This window comes from Glossina fuscipes, unplaced genomic scaffold, assembly GCF_014805625.2.
Source record: "Glossina fuscipes isolate IAEA_lab_2018 unplaced genomic scaffold, Yale_Gfus_2 303, whole genome shotgun sequence".
Lineage (NCBI taxonomy): Eukaryota > Metazoa > Arthropoda > Insecta > Diptera > Glossinidae > Glossina > Glossina fuscipes.
The window spans coordinates 1,231,011-1,252,403 of NW_023998646.1; the positions used below are offsets into that span (position 1 = coordinate 1,231,011).

The window sequence follows — 21,393 nt, forward strand, 5'->3', positions numbered from 1 at the left end:
CCAAAACACCAGCTGGAACATCATTAACTAAATTAATTATATAAGATATACCAACGCCACTTACGAAGGCAAACATAAAATTTTTTAGGTAGCTGAAGCGACATTGGAAATAAGTAAACCGGCCTAGAATTTCGCAGCATTAATTACGGGTGGCAAATTGACTAAGAAAAGTTGACAACATTACCGTGCACACTACTCCAGCACCAAGCCTAATTTCGTGTTCACCACTATTTTTCCAACCAACATTGAAAGATTTCAAATAAGAGCGTATAAGAATATTGCCTTCCTCACGTAATTGCAACACATCAACCTTATTAAAGCTTTTCCGCAGCTGGAAGATTCACATTTGTTATGGTCCATAATGTGAACTTTATTGTATCTAAAAAATAATTGAAGCCATGTTTTGCTAAAAAAACAGTATCACAAAGATGTCACTAGCCAATTTTTTTGTATTATTTCGTGGAACGTTAGAATTTTATTGCGATTGTTGGCCCGGAATATGAAATTCGAATTAATATCCAAGAACCACCCAAGACTCCGCCGGAATAGGACTGCAAAATTTTTGCGTTTTTTATTTTTTCATTTGTTTTAACTATGTTTATTGGGATTTATATATCCCCAGTGTGCTCTCCTGATATATATTTTTCTGTACTAAGAGGTAATATTAATATTAGCTACCCAATGTCAACTAACAGTAGGGTAATTTTTCTACTTTTGTTTCAAAAAAAGGAAGGATTTACTAACGGATAGCTTTTTATGTATGAAAGTACACATCTTAAGTATGTAAGTAAAATTTTTAAACATATTTTATAAATAAAGTTTAGGTGGGAAAATTCCCAAAAAAATATATATGATTTTTCTTCCTTGACCGTAATTGATTGACAAAATAGGCGAAGCTTATTAGGGCAAAGGGTAAAAAATTGATGTTAGTAGTGCAATGAATTCTAAAGAGACGGTTTCGAGAAAAACTCACAATTTTAAAGAAATTTCAACTTACCAACCATCTGATACACCTGCGCTATAACAATTGGTGTCATTGCTTTGGACTCTTTTATTATCATGGTTATATATATGTATATATATATATATATACCGTTTACTGTTGAGGAATTACCTAATTTTACCAATACATTTGTCATATGTTTGGAAAACCTACTTTTTGGACCATGTAAAATTTAAGAAAAAAAAGCTCAGGAAAACTAGGAATTTGATATAGCGCCGTCTTCACCTACTTAAAATTAAAATTTTGCGAACTGCTATTACCAGTTGTTCGATTTTTTGGAGACACCCAGGTCAATATCAGCTTCTTCTCCGTCATGACATTTCTTACTCTTTCAATAGCAATTATACGGTACTGGAGAGACTTTGTACGTATATTAACAAAAATTTTAATTTTTCTGTTATTTATTTATTAAAGGACTTTATTTTATGTCTAATAAGTATATACATAAATTAACTACACAAAAAAGTTAAGAACTTTTTTTTAAATGGGATAAGGGATCGTGATGTTCGAAATCAATTTTGGCATATGAGCTTTTTGAGTTCACTGAATGCGTGCCACTTAAGGCGCCAATGAAATTTACTTTTGGCGAGTAGTCTCGGCTGCAAGCAGGCAAATCTAAGCTAGCGTAATACAAGCCCGAGGGTGAGGACAGAACTTTACTATCGATTTCGTTCTTTTTTGTGGCAATGGATGACAATTTCGTTAATGGTAATTCATTTAAATAATCCACGCCATCCGATTTAATAAGATGCTCATGATTTATATTTAACGCAGAATTTAAACTATTGCTCTCAATTATATGAAATTTATAAGGAGCGGTTTCAACTTGAGATTCGAAGTTATCACTTTTCGAATGCGAGAGCTTATCGTTTAGCTGGCTTTTCTCAGGCAAACTTTTCTCTCTAGAAGAAATTTCAAGTTGATTCCCTTCACATGTCACGGGCAGAATGGAAGAATCATTCATTTGCTTATAATTTTCATGTTCGGAAGAATTCGGTGTAGTTAAATACGAATTCATTATGAACAGTTTTGCTTGATTTTCATGTGAGTCTTCAGATTCCTTATACACATTAGCTATAAACGCCTTTTCAACGTTTTGCCCAGCAGAGTTATCATTTGTTACATTTAAACTTGTCTCTATATTATTTGAAGGCTTATTGCCGAAGTGTTCATTGTTCTGGTTGTTCGAATTTGGATGTTGTATTGTTGTTCTGGGAAAGTCATTTTTTATAGCAGATTTTATCGAAATTGGTTTCATTTCCAAGTACCCGTTATCCGTTTGTAAAACGCATTTAATCACCAGTGAGTCTAATGAATTTTTTAAAGCTTCCACTCCATTTTGGTCAGTATTTTTCATTTCACAATTATTTTTCGTATCTTTCGACGGAAGTTTAGTATGCATATATTTCCTACTTGCCGGTTGCGAAAAGTCAATTTCCATTAAATCACTCATACGCTCAGCGGAACTTGTTTGATATTTATTAAAGAGAAGTGGCGCACTAATCGATTTCTTTGATGAAATATTGTCTACAGTGTAGTGGATGTTATTATTATTTGATGCCAGTTTTGGATGTATTCGTTGTATATCGCACCTCGGAATTTTCGCTCTCGAACCAACAGAAAATGCCCTGACACGACCTGTGTTGCTTTCATTTGCTTTTTCCTTAAATATCTGTATTTGCTGGTTTTTATTGCCCACGGAATACGCGCGCACTGGCCTCGTAGCTCTAGAAATTAGAAAATAAAAAACAGTTTCTCTCTTTATGTTTTCAGAGTATTAGCATTTTTTGTTTAGTAAAATATTTGCAGCACAAATAAAAATATAATATATTTGTTCCCAATTATCAAGTATATTGACATGGATTGAATCAAATCATTCTCGATAGTTCCAACTAAAAAGTGATATTTTGAAAAAGTCGTTATATAGAACAAACTGCTATTTTTAGTATGTTTCGTATCCGCCTGAGTCGCCGAGTAGGCAAGAGTCTCGACTGGCAACTCAATGGTCGTGGGTTCAAATCTCAAGTGCGGTAGAGTTTTTAATAAAGCCGAAAGCCTTAGATGCTAGTGCTTTAAGACTTTATTTAGCTTTAGAATTTATTCTCTGGCTATTTTAAATTTATAATAATAATAATAATAATAGTATGTTTCGAAAGAAATTGTTGAACATTCGTATTTACTAAACATTATAACAATGTGGAAAATTTGAATGTGAAGGAGTAGTAGCTCTTTGAATCTGCTCCCCTGCATAAACGTTTCTATAAAAAATAAGCCCTTCCTATAATAATACAAAAAGTCCTAATTTTTACTATGTATAGTGAAAATTGTTCTTACTTTCTGCTTTTTTACAAAGATTAAAAGGTTTATATGACAACAAAATCGAGCTTGCGATATTTTGTGACGAAAGAGAAGTTCCAGATTGTGTGTTAGACTTACTAGCCTAAGGCATTTAATATTTGGCCGTTCCTGACTATATCGTTTTGGCTTGCTTTTTCCCTACTTTCTTATATACAATTCTGCCCACAGTATCCCTATCTCCCCAATAACATTTTAACTAACTTACTGTAATTCCGTATCGAGGAAGGATTCCTTTGCCATATCTAATAAGCATTCGGAAAATTCTTTGGGATGATGTTTTATTTCATTTCTGAAGCCGTTGTTTGCGAAGGAGTCTTGACTTCCATCTTTTTCTTTAAAAAAATTTGTTGGTGCCATTGTTATATATTTTTCGCTTTCACCAAGTAAGTTTCCGTGATTTAATAAATCTGGAAATTAAAAACGAAATCGAAATAATCGAAAATTATTTTATATGTTCATTTTTCGTTATTTTCAACTTACCATTGCTTAGGGGGCCAGATGTATTGATATTTATATCTGAATAAGAAGGTTCATCAACACTTTCTTCTAGAATAACGCCATCTGACGCACGTGTGCTGGAAATATAAAAAATTTGAAGGATTATGGTGTATTTGATGGGCATAATTTACAGTAAACAAAAAAAAAAAGGCGAAGAAGTCTTTATTGGATGAAAACGTTCAATGAATTTGAAAAAGCTTTTGCAATTTGATCTGTTTGCCCAGTTTATTTCAAAGAATATTATATCTTTGCGATTAACAAAGCATCTGCAAAAATTGAATGACAAGTTGTTGAACAAGGGTGTTATAAAACTTTCGAAATATGCTTAGTATTCAATGTTATATCTATTATATCTCTGTCACCGCTTGCCTAAAGTCCATCGGTGACTTCGCAAAGCAATACATTATTTTAACACGATTAATTTCTGAGGCAATCTTTCAGGATATTTGTGTTTCATTCATCTGCTTTCTGCTTTTTATAAGTCACTATGCACTAAAAATTGAGTTAGAAATCTAAAGTTTAACATATACCTCCGGCCTATTCCACAGTATTACGACTCTCTTTTAAATAGGCTTATAATAACGTAGAGATGTATAATAAAATGTTCAATTTTTTTAAGCTACAATGACGAGGATGTCTTACACGTTTTTTTATTTATAACATTCTCGATCAGATTGTCTGTTAGCAGAATTGAATAGAAGGTGCCACTGTGTCTACGATTGCATAAATTGAGAAGTAGGTTCATAAATATACATCACGTTTGAAAGTTCGCATATTTTTGCAGATCAACTTAGAACGAGAGTAGTTGCACAACACAATAGCAATAGCATTATATGACCTCTAAAAAATATCTGCCTAAAGTTCGACAAAAATATTTACCATGGTTATATAAAACTTCCACAAGTATGCCCGCAGTGTATAAACAATTATACCTTAAAAACCATAGCTGCAAAGCTTTGCATATACTTTACGCAAGGCTTTCTAAGAAGTACAAACGGTTTTAATCTATTAACTGACATGCATACAATTAAGAAAGTACTTTGCAATTTTTAGAAGTTCAAGACAAACAGATCTTTTTAATTTTTATCGGTGAGTGACCTAAAACCATGTTAGAAAGATATTAAAATGAATTTGTAACTAAATAGTTATAGATGACCCCGAAAACTTGAGACATCCTGGATCATAATTGAAGGCAAATAGAATGCATTATTATTGGTTTTAGTTGGTTTTCTGCATTTAGAATTAGACAACTTTTCAATTTAGGAAAACCAATGAGCGATAAGCAAATATAATACAAAATAAATCAATTTGCGATCCTACCTTAAACGGAAGGGTAAAAACGTGATAGCGTCATCTGATTCATCGATACTTATTGATGATTCTTCACTCTCTGAACATATTATTGGTGGACTGTTACTTATCCGTTGAATAGTATTTGAACGATAACTTGATAAAGTTGCTGCATTTCGGAAATTTTGATTATTACATTCACTTGATGAACGATTACGCGAAGGTAAACTGTCACATCTTTCCCTTACAAAAGTTGCAGCTGCAAAAATATATAAAATTAATAAAGTACTAAAATCTATATAATAATGGAAAATGTGTCTTTTTCTTAACGTAAGATCCCTAAACCTCATGCGTACAATCCGTAACCTAGTTCACAGAGCTTATTGTGGTGTAATTGCAGCCGTACTAAAAGCACATTTTTTTTCATTTTTTTGTTAGTCTTTGACAACTAGGTTATAATCGAAAAAATGCTTAACCGTTCAGCGCACGAATTGAAAAGCAGTTTGATAATTGTAAACACAGAAGCATATATATTTAATAACTAAATATAGATTTTATTTAAAACTCTTTGCTTCTAGGCGTTACATAATTGACATTTTGGCGCAATCGCCTTCATTTATATACAGCATTTTGATGGATTAATGACAACAGTGAAATTTGGAATTGATTTCACACGTTTAATTTGAATCCATTTTTGTTTATAATAATTGTCAATTTTTTAAATCTTGAATAATTTAAAAAAAATTTATCGCATTAGACTTTAAGGACCAACAACTTAATACACTAACATAATAGAGAGTAATAAAAATGTTTATTCATACCGTTAGGAAGCGTATTTGTAGCAGAAGTTAATGACTGAACTATTTTTTTGTCGTTTTTCGGCTTTGAAGCTTCTGTAGCTGAAGATGACCGTTTTCTCATAGGTTCTATTTGTTCATCGTTGTTTGATGTCATTTTGCTGAAAAAACAATAATAAGGAGCAATGCAAAATTAAACAAAATTTGAAGTGTTTGGAATAGAGAAATTCTTATAAAATATGTGGCTTTGTATAAAAAATTCGTAACGCATATGTTAACAGTTAACAGTTTGCTGATGTTTACGTCAAACTTGGAAATTGGATTAATTGAGAAGAGGACGATATTAAGTAATCTAGATTACAATTGATTTTCTACTTCGCTTGTTACCGAAATCAATTAGGGCTTTCCATTAATGGAAAATTTAAGTGTTGAAGTGTGAAGAGAATGTCACAAATTCAACTTATGTTCATTTCGTTATAATAAAAACCTGCATCATCGATAAAGCTAAATTTTTAACTTTTCAAAATTATTTACTTATGCATGTGATAGGTATACCTCAAAATCATTCTATGCATATTTTGTGCTATAAGCGGATCTTCCGTCTCCATCCAAAATTCTCCTGGACCTATAGGACTTTGTCTCCCAATCTCCATATAAAAGTAGCATTGCGAATCACCACATCTACAAGAAAAATAAAGACACTATTAAGTATTAAAATTTATAAGATATTTGTAACAAGAATTAAAAATTTTACATCTTCATCATTCAAGTACACCTATTTGCTGATTTAGGGTAAATATGTTAAAATATGTTAAAATGTTCGTTTTTAATTGCCAGCATCCTTTAAAATACATAGAGACTTCTTAAAACACTTTATAAAGCTTTGATAAACGTTTGCAAGTATACAACCAAATTCATAATGGTCACATATATATACATATACTACACATAAATATAGAGTTGTTTTTTGTTGTTAATTTTATTCTTTTGCTTGAAGAAGGACAGCATTTATGAAGATAGTCCGAAGTGAATTATTTTCTATTATTAAAAAAAGATGCGGCAAGAAAAATAAAACCCATTCCATTAGAATACAGAACCAAGTAAGTTGAATTTATTACAATTTAAATGTAGAGACATGCGTCATTTAAAAGAAAAACAGACGTATTTTTTAATGAAAGTGCTTTATTTTTAAAGACAATTTTAGGTTGTTCAATTAATTTCACAAAAACGGTTGACAAAAAAACAGGAAAAATTCATAACAACCGAAATAACATATCAAGTTTGCTTTGGCTTTAAATAGTGATATTTGTACTTGTTGGAGGCATGTTATTTATACACTGCATTACCCTGTAAAAGGTGTTTATACTATTGTTGACGCTGATGAACGCATAATTTACGCAACGAAGTTATGACTATTTTGTTAATTCTCTCGATATGCTTATTGGCTCTAAGAACAGCGAAGAGGCTTAAAAAAAGTATTATACTTTGACTTTTACAATATTCTTTGAAAGCGTTTGACGTAATAGCAGCTCTTCTGTCGGACACGATTTTTTCGGAATTCTCAATGATGATTGCTGTGTTAGCTTCTAATCATTTCACCAGAACCACAAGTACACGTACGGTATAACTAAACAGATTTACAAAAAGGGTCCACAATTATAAATATGTAATTGTAAGGTGTTCGCGGTTTTCAATGGTCACATGTGACCAAAATTATACCTTAACAACCGTTTATCTGCCTTATTTATCGGATTTAACAGGCCATCTTTTTATCACTTTTAGCTTCAATTATAAGACTTCTTTGTTGAAAAATTACCTTAACGATGAGCTAATTATATTAAGTCTTGCGTCATCAGTGACGATGAGTTCCTTATCGGGGTGTTTATATAATACGTTATTTCAAATAGAAGTCTTCATATGAACTTGAGCAAAGTTTTAAAAAATATTTGATTAATAAGCAAAATACTCAACTTAGAGCATCAACATGTTGTATTTTGCGGCCCATCTTGAAACTCGTCGTTATCCAGTCGTTGTCATTATTCAATATTAATGCATTGGCTGAAATACTGATCGACATGCGTATATGAAGTATATGGAGCTGTATCACTGCAGAAGAATCCAGACGATCAACAATTACATCCAGTTGAATATATGAGTCGAAAGGCAAGTGTAATCGAAGAAAAATATCACCTTTATGAAATATTGGATATTTGGAGAAGTGGCGAGTTTATGTAATCGGGATTAAAAAAAATTTTACAGATTGCAATGGCTTTGTAATAACAATTAAAAACAAAGACAGATCCTTAGGAGTGCTGACGATAGGGTGCTTCAATTCTTGAAATCCGAACGCCTCATCACCTCCTACTTCTTACGTAACATGTCCGACAATGACTTCGCTATGATGACGTAATTATATACAAATCTTCTGAAATGTGATGTAAGACACAAATATCTTTGTAGTGTATCAAAATTATTTAGCACAGAAAAATTTTCTATAGCGACAGTGGTTTCCGTTGATGGTTTAATCGAAGAATTTTCTACAACATCTATGTTAAAAATGCAATCGTCTCATTAAGAACCGACATTTTTTTCATTTTTTTAATTTGCAGATTATGTGTGCTTTCTACGTCTCTTTTTAATTTTTCAATGTTCTGTTCTGTTGTTTAGTTAATGAAGGAATAACGATGTCCTCTATATAGGTAATTATTGGCCCATCTTGTGTCAATTTTCGAAAGGTAGTAAAAATGTATCTTGAAAAGATAGCAGCTGATTTATTTATTCCAAAAGGCATGTACGAGAATTAATACAGACCATGTGTTATAAACGATACGTATTTGCGAAAATCTTCATTTCCAGGTACATGGAAGAAACCTTTCTTTAGTCCAATGTCCTATAGACTTTGCTTGGTTACAATACCAAAAAATGATTATCACGTTAAATTTTGTCGTTCAATTTACGGTAGTCACAATAGTACAATCTTTTTTTGAGACTAGTAAAATTGGTATCCTAACCTAACCACTCTTTGTTTATGTACACTTTTTTGATCGTTACTTGACAGGCGCCTAATAAATTGGTATGTTAGCTGAGGGTAATATTTTCATTGTAACTGGAAACAATGCATTTTCTTTGATTTATGATTGTCAATCATAGATTCTACGGGTTTTGCTGTGTCATTCTGGAAGTGAGATAAGTCCCATTCACGTATTGACTGCGGCGTTGTCAATAAACAATTATTTCCAAATTCTGCAATTATTTCTGGAATTTATATATTGGTTATTGTTTCCTCTACAGGCTTGTCTGATTCTTCTTCTGCTTTTCCAACATTCTTAACTTCAATTTTTATTTCATATTGTTTTTTCCTTCATTTTCAGTTGCATGTGTACGTTCGTTTTCAGTACCGTTTCCCGAAATTGCTTTCGTTAATTCCACTGTTTACTTTTGTTAGTGTTATATTCCTCGTTGTTTTCCGAAAAACTTTGCTTCAACTGAAGTTATAATTATACCTACTTGTTCTAAAATTTCATTGGCTATAGGGAATAGATATGCAAATTATTTTAACACGGAAAATTTCTCTATATTAACATGGATGGTCTTTTGATATATATCCAATCGTTTTCGTTTGGGTAATGCCAACACATCTCCCTTTAGTTTTTTAAAAACGTTGACGGGTCACTACTTCAATTAAAAATTGCAACAAAACGTCACTCCATGCATTTTTATATCTTTAAAAACACGGTTGTAATTTTTTGAGCTAAGGAGTTTGGTGCTCTCACCTTTAATATTATATTAAGACCGCTTTGTGACTGACCCTTTTGCATTTAATACAAATGATAGTTGTAAACTTGCAATGCCTTTTCTCCGCATTTGAAGCGTTTGTTTGGAAAATAAATTGCACTTTCATTATCTACATTACAACTTGGTGCTTTGCCTGTTATGCTACGAACTTTTTCATACACCTTTAGATTTTCTTTAAGATCATCTAAATCTTCAACCTGAAAGGGAACAGTTTCATGCTACTTGGAATTAGAGACATTGTTTGTAAAATATTGAATTTAGCTTTCTTCGTCCAGCCCAATTGGTTTGTCCATTTCCATCAAAATGTACACACGATGACCTTCCTTGTCTTTTTTTCTTGCGGTTTTGTAGTATACGGTGGATTTGTGGGGATGGTAATTTTATTCCACATTCTTCTTAAGTAGTGCTACAATTTTCAAATATTGTTGGAAACGAATAAACAATTTAGTTGCTCCTTTCAGTAACTGGCATGTATAAACTTTTGCAAGTAATGCCAATTCACTGCTTCTGTATTATCTTCAAAATTTGATACCCACTTAGGTACTTTAGTGTGGTCGGATCCGTTAAATGATGTTAATGAATCTTCAATGTCTTTCCTCGTCGACGCGAGTACAGTTTTGCATTATGATTTGATCAATCTGAATCCGTCGTGTTTAATTCGTAACGATCTAATAGTCTGGTTTGCAGAACATCCTTACGCCGACTGCTACTTAAACCTAAATTATTCACTTTCGTCTTTAGACTCTCTATCGTAAAACATAAAATTTCTTACGCGATCATCTCGTCGTGTGTTTCATAAGTATATGTACAACATATATATACTAAGTACAAATATAATTTATATATATATAAAATAATTATTAAATATTATTGTATATATTAAATATATTTATATATATATATATTACATTAATACAAAAATTAAAAAGAAATCAAATTTTACAATTGAACTTAATAAATATTCTATGTGTAAAATCCAAATAATGACAGAATACCGTGGTATAGATTACAAGCATTGTTAAATATCTTCTTACTAAAAAATTCTCTTTCATAGAAAAAATTTACTCGGGAAGATTTCTTAATTCACACAGATTTCAATTAGCAAATTTCTATAGTTTCACTCGCTCGAACGCTATTATAAGCTCAATCCCTGCTTCGCTCAAGCAACTTTAATTTGGCTTATATGTTTGTTGCTTCGTTTTTATTGTTATTCCAAGAATCATCACCTTCAATATCACTGGGGATTTTGGTATGCCTTCCAATCAGACTCAACTGTAATCAACCAGATTATTACACAATCTATCAATTATCAGTGTTAACGTGAAGACGCTTACTCTCAGATGCTTACTCAGATGCCCGAAAAATTTATACATGCAACAGCTGTTAATAAACAAATATAGACGCGTTCCGTGAATTTCGAAAAAACAAACGCACTTTTTAGTGAAAGGGATTTTATTTTAAAAGACAATTTTAAGTTGTTTAAATTAATTTCTCAAAAATTACTGACTAAAAAAATGAAAAAATTGAGAAAAAAGTTTATACAGTAAAGTCTTACAGTAGTTTAATGTATCCTTTCCACATATGTTTAAATTAAATTGCAGACAAGTAGCATTAACTTTATTCCTTGACAATAGAGGAGCAAAGGCAAGCTACTAATGGACCTGATGGAGCAACAAGTTTCCAAGACAGAAAAGCTAAGCATATGAATTTCCTTTTGTTAAGGTGGGCGTGATCTCAACAGACCGCTGCAAAATTGGCATCGACAATTTCAAAACGTGTGCAGAAAAACAGATAAATTTACTAAGAGATGAACGATTAATGAACTCTATACTTTTTTTTTCGATTTGAAGACAGGAAAAATAAAAAAAAGGATTATGACACACTCAGTTAGTTTGGACTGTTAACGTTAATTATAAACCAATAAAAAAAGGATAAGAAAAAATTTTTTAGAGGATACAAGTGTTGCATAAACTTTTGTTGAGTTCATAGCCTATAGAGAAATTATCAAATGTGATTACTGAGGTTGCTATTCTGAAATGCTATGCACAATGCGTTAAAGCACCTTCATTTAAAATTTTAAGTCGATAAGGTGCTTCTTGTCTAGTATTTCTCCTACTTACAAACACAGATAGTGCGATTATATAAAATGTAAAAAAAAAAAATAAATTATAACAGAATAAATGACAAGTTACAAGTTACCTGTGCATTTTAGAATAATCAAAGCGGCACATTGGTTCTATTAATATATGTTTGTTTTTGTGGAGGGCATATAATAAAATAATAAATGAATAATTAGACTACTCTTACTTTGAAAAGAGATGAATGAATTCCTTTACTTAAAACCGCAATGTTCCTGGGAAAAAAATTTTAGCGTATCATTGATTTAATTTAATCTCACACCCCTCTTTCACATAAATACGAAGAACGCTGTACTTATTTCTACACAATTACTACACTTTTTTCTATATTAGGATAAAAAGACGTTCATTACACTCTAGCACAAGAAATGTTACACAACAAATATCACATAAGTTAACGTTAGAGTTAAATATGTTGAAAACGAAATAGATTTCGAAATTAACGGCTACGTATCAAAAGAGAGAAGGCATGTATATCCTTTCTGTGAACTTTGCAACCGTGAGCTCGGGTAATGAAAAAAGATTATCAGCGCAGCTGACATTGTCTTCAGTCGCTATTATCTTTGCAAAGGATGCGAACATACTCGATCCACCTTTTACATTTTTAAAACTAAGTTCTTCAAGAATTACACATATTTACACTGCCGTGCGATTAATTTAATACACGTAGTAATTATTTAATTTAACTAAAACCAATGAAAAATTCTAAATAAAATATATTACCTTCTTATCGTCGTCAACAGGACATCAACTTTAGAAAGTCTTTGATCGTTAATAGCATTTTTATCAGATGTTATTTTAATGAAAGTTATAGATTTATTTGTTAAGCAAACATGATAGTTTCCAAATAAACCCTTTTGCTCGGCTATGCCTTTTCTTTGAATGATTACTTGCCATACGTAATCTGAAATTTAAAAATAGAATGAATTATCAATTTTTATATACAATATTTATAAGTAGCGCAGCAAATGAGCAAACTTTTGAAAAAAAAACAAACTGAGAGTAATAGTAATGAGATCTCTTCTACTCCTTACTCCTTCATTTTCAACACATAATTCTAATTGCGTGGAATTAATTCGCTGCCATTTACATTGTATAAGCGTTCATTGTACTAAAAAATAATAATATGTCAGATTAAGTCACAACAGGGTCAGAAGGCGGGACTTGTGTTGATGATGTTCTTCTGCTCTTTTCTAAACTGATTTTCTAAAGTTGTAGACTATAAATTCGGATCGACACTTTTATCTCTGCTTATAAGTTCTACTCAACTAGTCCTTTGGGTTTTAAGTTAACATTCTGTTGCCAACTAGGCATCATTTCTCTATTTCACTTTTGTTGTGAAAGTTTGCATTTGGTTATTTATTTTAAAGCGGCAGATGCTCACATCAGACAAAAAGCCTATAATCTGTAAACAGATATCAATGGAAACTTTGAAGCAACTAACAAGACTTCTTGTTTGCCAGATAAATTAGAAAACAAAATTAAACCTGCCACATATACGAAATATAGAACTGCTAATTACTACAACATTACCGATTCATCTAAAAGATCAACAACCGATCAACTAACAAGTTGCCGACAATAAAGTGTTCGATATCAAAAACTCTACTTAAAGGCAATCTGTTTAATTGCAAGTATGAGTAAATTAAATTATGAAGCCCTTAAAGTAATTATAAGTGGCGATCCACAAATCATTAATTTACACTAGATGTCTTGCAGATGCTTTGCCCGCATCAGCTCAAAAATTTAATTATTTATTTACTCACCAAATTGAGGAAAATCCAAATCATTAGCATATTTCCTCTGCAACGTTAACAAAGCGTTTAACCATTTGTTCATTTCTTCCTCTGTTTCTATTACAATTCCAAATCCTCCTTCTTTTGTAGAAAGAGCAACGACAAAATCATATTTAGTGTCTAAACGTCTATTTATGTTAAAACAACTTTTGAGCCTAATAACTCGTTTTGCATTAAAACTAGATCTAAATTTTTTCTCATTGTCATAATATTCAAGACGTGCAACATTATGCAAAGTTTCTTTATATAAAACAAAAAATTTTTTCCTCATCGTTTTTAACTTTTTATGATAACCGCATAACAAAAGACCGTTTTCATCAATGCACTGCTTTGACATAATTATCTGAAAGAAATTGAAATATATAAAAAATTTGTTAAAACAATTTTTAAAGTTTTTGACTAAACTTTATTAAAACCTTAGACAACATATTATCCTTAACGAAAACATCACTTATTTGGCCAATTTACGCTCAGGGTTTCATATTTCAATCAAATTCAACGTGTAAACCTATTATGATCATTCTTCTATTATACCTTCGTCTTCCCTCGATTGTACGCGCAAATAATTCATTCAATAATTTCAAACTTATGCGCGAAAGATGGTTGTCATTCCATTCATAATTTTTCTTCGACGATTTTTACGCACGAGACTTATAAAGAGCTGTTGAATGATTGAGAACGAATATGCGTTTATTTTTAAATGCCTACAATACAATACATGCAAAATTCTTGATAATTGTATACGCTCATTTTTTAAAGGCCTACAATACATGCAAAATTAATGAGAACGAATATGCGTTTATTTTCTAAAGGCATTCTCAATTGTATGGAATTTGTATACGGAAATTATTGAGTACGAATATACACATTAATCTCGCATCGATGAGACTTTTTTATAAAGAGCTGTTGAATGATTGAGAACGAATATGCGTTTATTTTAAGACTTTGAGCTTCGTTTTCAATAATATCACACACTGCTCAGATTTATTCCCTGCTTTGAGTGTTGAAAATGATCGTAAGATCGAATTATTTGTAGAAAGCTGAAATTAAGCATGAATTAGCTAAATAGAAAATGAAAATCCAAAATTTTCCAAATAATTAAAACGGTCTATTTAGCCAACTAATTCCAGATACTTATTTTGCTTAGAAATTCTTTATGGAAGACTTCCACTTCAAACCGATTGTAAATAAATTCGCAGCCAATTATTTCTACGTCCGTAGCATTATAATAATAGCTGGAATAGCTTATTGTCATTTTCTATGATTTTGACAAACGAGAAGAGATAATTATATTGAAATATTTAAACTCCCTTAAAAAAGGTAGACTATTTTAAACAGGTTCACGGCGTTCAAGCCATTTCCGGATCAATCTATTATTAACACATAATCGAAAGCGTTATTTTTCACAGTAAATATTTTATTCCAAAACTACTATGAAGCGGCATTTGTTAAAAGAACAAACGTTCTTCTGTGAGATCATATTAAGGGCGTAAAGTTCAAATTAACTCATGGATGTTAAATACATTGACTCGAAAGAAATTGAATCGAATAGAAAGTGTAAAAAATAAATGTATGAAAGGTATCTCTAAATTCTTAAAACGCTCGTTTTTGGGTTTAGTACAAAAAACAAACTTGAACTGTTTTTTGTTCAGTAAATCAATGAGCTTCATTCTTTAAAAAAAGTGGAATTATTGCAAATGTCCCTATTAAGAAATAAAATTAAATGAATTGAAATTATGATTCGCATCTAATACAAATCTATGTTTTTCCCCGTTTTAAAGTCACGCCCCTAAAAATCTGTAGTCGGTTATTTTGACACTTTTCAATTACCTCTCACAGTCAAAATAATTGAGGTTTGCATTCCTTCACACGACTGATGGGTCGGAAATGCGCATCACACTAGGTAGTTTTTGCCACATTATTTACATTCATTTACTTTTCCGAATATCATTAATTTGCAACGAGTTTCAACAACCTTCTAGTTTCAATCAACACAGACAAATTATTTATATTTCCAGGATATACATAAATGAACGCATTGAACATTATTGAAATAAAAATTTTGAAATGTTTAAATTTAATACGCAATATATCAAAAAACAAAAAAAAAACAATCGTACGAGAATACTGACTGAAGCTCGTGAACCCATGAACGTTTTTCTGTATTCACACTTTTTAACCAAATATGTTATTAAATACATAAATTTTATTATTTTTATATTTACTCATCTTTTCCGTCGTACCTTTTTGGTAATTTCAATTAGAAATTTTTGTTTGTTATGATTACTAGTTTTTCTATCTTTTTTTAGAATATGTTTTACATTTCATTACACATATTATTGCCATTAGCTATAAATATCCTCATTTTAAGGAAATTTGTTTACCCAACCTAGCGGCAACTTTGAGAAGATAACCAACGTTGTGAGTCGATAGATATATTAAAATGTGAATCTATCTCAAGTCCTTCTGAGTATTGCATACTTCCACGTAAACTTCATATGCCCTTGTATTACGACTTGTGTGATGTAAAGAGTGGTAGTTTACCAGAAAAGCTATGCAAAACACATGCAGAAAAGTTCTAGTATTTAATCTAAATCTTTGGAATTTAGGATATTTCACTCGTTTTTCCCTAGAAAAAGTTCAAACGTTGTATCCAAGTTCGATTTTAATATACCTTACATCATCCCGATTAATTCCCCTTTTTATTTACCTTCCCCATAAAATACCAAAAATTATATTCTGCCATGAAATCCACCTCGATTCACAGTCATCTGAGAGTAATGAAATAATAAAATAAATGAAAGGTGAGAGACGATGGGCAAATTTTCGTATATATCGCACAAGGATTTTGTTTTAGAATTAATCATGTAATATTTTAAATTCTTTTATTTTGTTATCTTGAGCTATTGTTGCGAAGCCAGAAAATTTTTTCTTTTTTTTCGTGTGGCGAAATTACAGTATACATATAATATCCTCTTCGGAATGTTATATTCTTTGAGCGTAAAAATTTGAAACGTAGGATGGTAATCACGTAGCTGAATAAAATCAGTTATTTTGCTTAGTGTCCAATTCGCATGTGGGTAATTCGAAAATTTTTCGGATAAAAAAAATATCGTAAATATGTTGTGTTTCAGTTTCTCTAACTTAAAGAGGTATAAATTATAGAGCGTAAATTTGATAATTCATGCGCTATTAAAAGCAATATCAAATCCTTTGGTGTTGGAATTTGTATACAAATGATTGAGAACGAATATGCGTTTATTCCCTAAAAAATTTATTGTACGACCAGAAAAATTTATTGGTGTTGGATTTGGATTGTTTAGTTCATTTAAAAAAAGATAATCTTCGCCGCTGATGCATCATGATTTTTTGCACATATCTTCTATCTATGCACTTGGTACAGAGTTTAAAAATTACGCATATCGTTGAGAAACAGAGCATAATATCAATTAGAAATTACCTAGAAGAAGCTGAGGCTTTTAAAACTTTTAAAACGTACTAGTGGATTATTTTCCCTCTCTCTTGAACAATTATTGGTTTTGCGATTTTTCATTTGAACTTTGTAGTAGATATTTGAACGATTTTAATGAAAAGATTTTCTCGAATATGGCGAAAATAGAATGTGTATTCCCTAGTAGTACAAAACAGTAAAATAAATTTTTTTGTTTGGACTATGGACAAGCATTTATTTTTTGTCAAGCGAAAAAACCCAATATTAATGGGACTTACTGAATAGTAAATCAAAGAGAGAGTTAACGAATATTTTAGTATTAAATCGCAAGAATTGATATTTTGTTTTTTTAAACACGTATTCAACGTTTTGTCTGCCTGTAATCAGCAATCACCGACTACAAATAGCTTCATAAAGGATAAATTTTTAAATATCAACCGAAGTAAGCAACGTTCCCATGAAAATTGTTAATATTTTTATTTTAATCTAAAGTACGTTGGAAACGCCCATCTACACAAAGCATCAATTTTTAAATATCAACCGAAGTACGCAGCGTTCTAATGAGAATTGATATTTTTATTTTAATTTTATATTTATTGAACGAATGCTTGAAACATTGATGCAACATTAATGTTAGCTTTATTTTTAACGTAAACCTAAAGAAAGAACGCTAATAGTCGTACGCTCTAAGCGGCCTATTGAAGCGCCAATTTCGAAGAATCGAACGTCTACGTCAACCTGTTACTGCATCTCTTAGCTTTTCGGAGCCACATATGCTTGCTTACATTCTCAACTAAAGAGGCCACATTTTCAGCTAACACCAAAAAAACTTGCACCAAAAAAACCAACGCCAAAAAAATCTATACCAAAAAAAACTATACCAAAAAACCTACACCCAAAAAACTTACGCCAAAAACATGTAAGAAAAATTCTTCTGATTTTTGGTTGAAAACTAATATGGCCGAACGAGTAAGACCTTGATCAAACTTATGTCTTGATTATTGCGTTGGAAACCACAAAGATTTTTGCGAAGCATCTCGACTTTCACTAGTTTTGTAGTGAATTGCACCTATTTCAATCCGTTATCTGAAAAATCTAGTAATTTCTCTTTGTCAAATGCCTTTGGGGTTGTAAGTTGCCTTTTAAAGTTAATATTATCAAGCCGTTGATGTGCAGTAGAATGGTGTAGCATAGTCAAGCGAAAAAAGAGATACTGCACTCTTCCAAAGTCCTGAATTCTAAGTTTGCAATGTTCCTGTCCAATATCGCATAAAGCGTCTGTAAAATATATCGACGAAATTCGAAGCCCAATTGTAATGAATCGCTAAACAATTCATAATTATTTCCTATTCTATTTTTGAAATTTTATTTCTTAAGAAGCTCGATTTAAAGCATTCCAACTTAATGTCCAATAGAAACGAGCTAATAATCACTTACTCACACTAACTTCTAAATAAATACCGCGAATGTCTGTTCATTATATATTCGATTTTTTTTTAACAATCAATTTAAATGAATAATAAAATATAACAAGAAAACAAGTAAATGAAATTAATGTCGTGGTATTGCAAAAGATCAGAAGATGTATATAGTAAACTACAGCTACGCATTAATAGTCTTATAGTAATATGTTTTTCAATCGAATTTCCATACCTCCCTTTGATTTCATATGTTTTTCATTCAAATTTCCATACCTCCTTTTGAATTGTAAACAATTTCATATGTTTTTGAATCGAAATTCCATATTTCCCTTTGACTTCATATGTTTTTTTAATGACCTCGATTTCCCATTTTAACACAATAATGCTCTAGTTCTCCACATTTTAACATAATCGAAACATACAATTTATTGAAAGCAACTCTGTGCTCTCTATTCTCAACATATGGTACTTTTTTTTTTAACCATGTAAAGGGAAAAATCAGGGAACGGTTTTTAGTGAAAAATTAAAGCCATTTTGCAAGTACACGAAGAAGTTATAAATAAAAAAAGGAAATTTTAGTTTAAAGATTCTCTAGCGGCAGTGTCACGTGTGCTCTGTTATCTAACAGAATTGAATCCCTTTTGTCGGTTAAGCTGGACATTTAACATAGCTGATTGGCGTGAACATTTAAGTTGTTAAGTTGGGCTTTTAACCATTTATTTATTATAAGCGACTCTGTGCGTTGCCTTTCAACAGGGAATTTAGCGAGGGCTTTGTTTAAAAATTATGACGGTTTAATTTTAGGCTAACTTGTAAAATTATTATTATTATTATTATAAATTTAGCCAGAGACTAAATTATTTTCTCTTACAGCGCTTGGATCAAAAAAAAATCTACCGCACTTGAGATTTGAACCCACGACATTGAGTTAAAATTTCGCGTCAAAAAAGTGGAGGTTCCAGTTTTGTATATGTTCAATTATTACACACATTTAATATATATTTTGTTATTGAAAACTTAAGTTTAAAATTAAACGCTCATACCATATATTTTTTTTATAACGAGGTACGTAATATAATAGGAGAAGCAAATGATAAATTAAATTCATATATGTATACATATATACTCTTAGCATAGAAACGATTTTCCTTTATATACGGAGGCTATTGAAAAACTGGAGGTTTTTGTTACTTAAATCTGTTGTTGGAAGTAAAATAAAAATATTGTTGCTTTTCTTTCTTTTTGTAACTTTATTGAAAATAAAATGATTCATTGAATTTGATTGATTGTGAATTGACGACACTCTGCGAAGCCGGTAAAGAAGTTAACGGGAGGGTGCTTTGAGATAATACCAACTTTGTCAGATTTTCTCTTTGTTTTGGTGTCATTGCTTGATTTTTCGCATTTACTTGCCCTCCTTCCGATTGATATGGCCGTACGAACTTTTAGCCACCATATCCAATAATTTATCATCATCTTGGAATAGTTCGGTGAGCAAGTCCGTCTTTGGTAAAGTTTTTTGAGTGCTTATTCATTCCTCCTTTGAAAACTCACTGAAAATGATTTCAGTTTCCGGCACATTAATCTCTACTTCCGACTTTTCTTCAGCTAGTGTTGGTCAAGAACAAGTTTTCCGTAGAAATAGCTGAATGGTACATGCATAAAAACCTTTAATGGGAACCATAAGATGAAGATAACATATACCCTTTTTCGCTCTCCGTATTCTTCTTCAAATAGTTATATAGTTATATATATACTCATACTCAGCTTCAACTACGGTCTCCTAAGAATACTCGTTCAAAATGCAAAATGAAGATAAAAACGTTAAAGAGTATACCTGTACTTCTTTAGTTAATTCAACTTCTTCTTCCGACACTTCTTTTGTCCGTACTAACATCGTACTCCATCTCAAGCCCGGATAGAGTCGGTATAAAGAAAGGGGCCAGCTTGATAACGTTTGGTGGACATTTAGGTCTGTTATGTCTCTTAATGATGTCCAAATCGAATAGATTTTGCCATTTCAGCGCAGGCAGATTAGAGACAGAAATTGTATTCTTCGACAACTGCTGCGGTGTAAGGTACACAAAGTCGATTTGTTCCAAATTCTCTTCTTGGTTAGATATAAGATCATGTGCATTTACGGCCTTGTCCACTTTTGTCGTTTCGATACCTAGATTCGATGGATCTTCGACCAAGGGAGCACCGAAACGGGGGTTAGTAGAATGCAATGGTACTCGGTTAAAGAGCGTTCTGTTTGCCCACAAATAAATTCCCAAATAACCGACATGCGCAGTAGCTAAGAAATCGCCGGTTGGTGACATGGTGATTGATACACAAGGTTTCTCTACACGAAACTGATCAATCATATATGAGGAAGGCAGGTCCCACACCTTAATAGTTGCATCCATTGAAGCTGAAATAATCCAACGACTATCGGGACTAAAAGTCAAATCATTTAGTTTGGCGCTATGACCTTCAAATTTGCGTATGATTCCTTTGGTATCTAAATCAATTACTAAAATTGTGTAGTTATTTAACGCTACGGCAATGATGGAACTGTCGCGGTGTGAGCGCATAAACGCAATACCTTCCAGCAATCGCATCGTCCTCCAAGGTTCTTTAACTGTGAGTAGATAATACAGTTATTGGTTTATATTTAAAAATATTTGTTACCTTTTTCTCTAAAATGCCAGAAGTTTAGCAAACCACTACTGCAGCCAGACACCAACATTTGATTGAGATTATCAACAACTAATCCACGAACAGCAGCTTTGTGGCCTGGATTACCGTAGCTACCTCTATATAATCTTTTTTATATAAATGTATCAAAAAAATGCATTCATCTC

The 21,393-nt window shown here is 31.7% G+C and overlaps 2 protein-coding genes across 4 annotated transcripts; both read right to left on the reverse strand.

The window, feature by feature from the left end:
* Nucleotides 1-1,431: 1,431 nt before the first annotated feature.
* Nucleotides 1,432-15,953, reverse strand: LOC119642984 (insulin receptor substrate 1). Of its 3 annotated transcripts, XM_038042320.1 has the most exons (10): nt 15,919-15,953; nt 13,646-14,018; nt 12,603-12,783; nt 6,502-6,627; nt 5,971-6,107; nt 5,180-5,408; nt 3,842-3,936; nt 3,567-3,768; nt 2,596-2,730; nt 2,402-2,530 (listed from the first exon to the last, which is right to left on the reverse strand). In XM_038042320.1, exons 2-10 carry the CDS (start codon nt 14,010-14,012, stop codon nt 2,503-2,505), a joined length of 1,500 nt encoding a protein of 499 aa, XP_037898248.1. In that variant the 5' UTR covers nt 14,013-14,018; nt 15,919-15,953; the 3' UTR covers nt 2,402-2,502. The 3 variants fall into 3 exon arrangements, with proteins under 3 accessions (XP_037898246.1, XP_037898247.1, XP_037898248.1); XM_038042318.1 differs by having other exon boundaries at nt 1,432-2,730; XM_038042319.1 differs by lacking the exon at nt 15,919-15,953 and adding an exon at nt 15,506-15,644 and having other exon boundaries at nt 1,432-2,730.
* Nucleotides 15,954-20,403: 4,450 nt separating this feature from the next.
* LOC119642968 (WD repeat-containing protein 36-like) lies at nt 20,404-21,246 on the reverse strand. Its single transcript, XM_038042303.1, has 2 exons — nt 21,221-21,246; nt 20,404-21,170 (listed from the first exon to the last, which is right to left on the reverse strand). Exon 2 carries the CDS (start codon nt 21,148-21,150, stop codon nt 20,404-20,406), a length of 747 nt encoding a protein of 248 aa, XP_037898231.1. The 5' UTR covers nt 21,151-21,170; nt 21,221-21,246.
* Nucleotides 21,247-21,393: the final 147 nt, after the last annotated feature.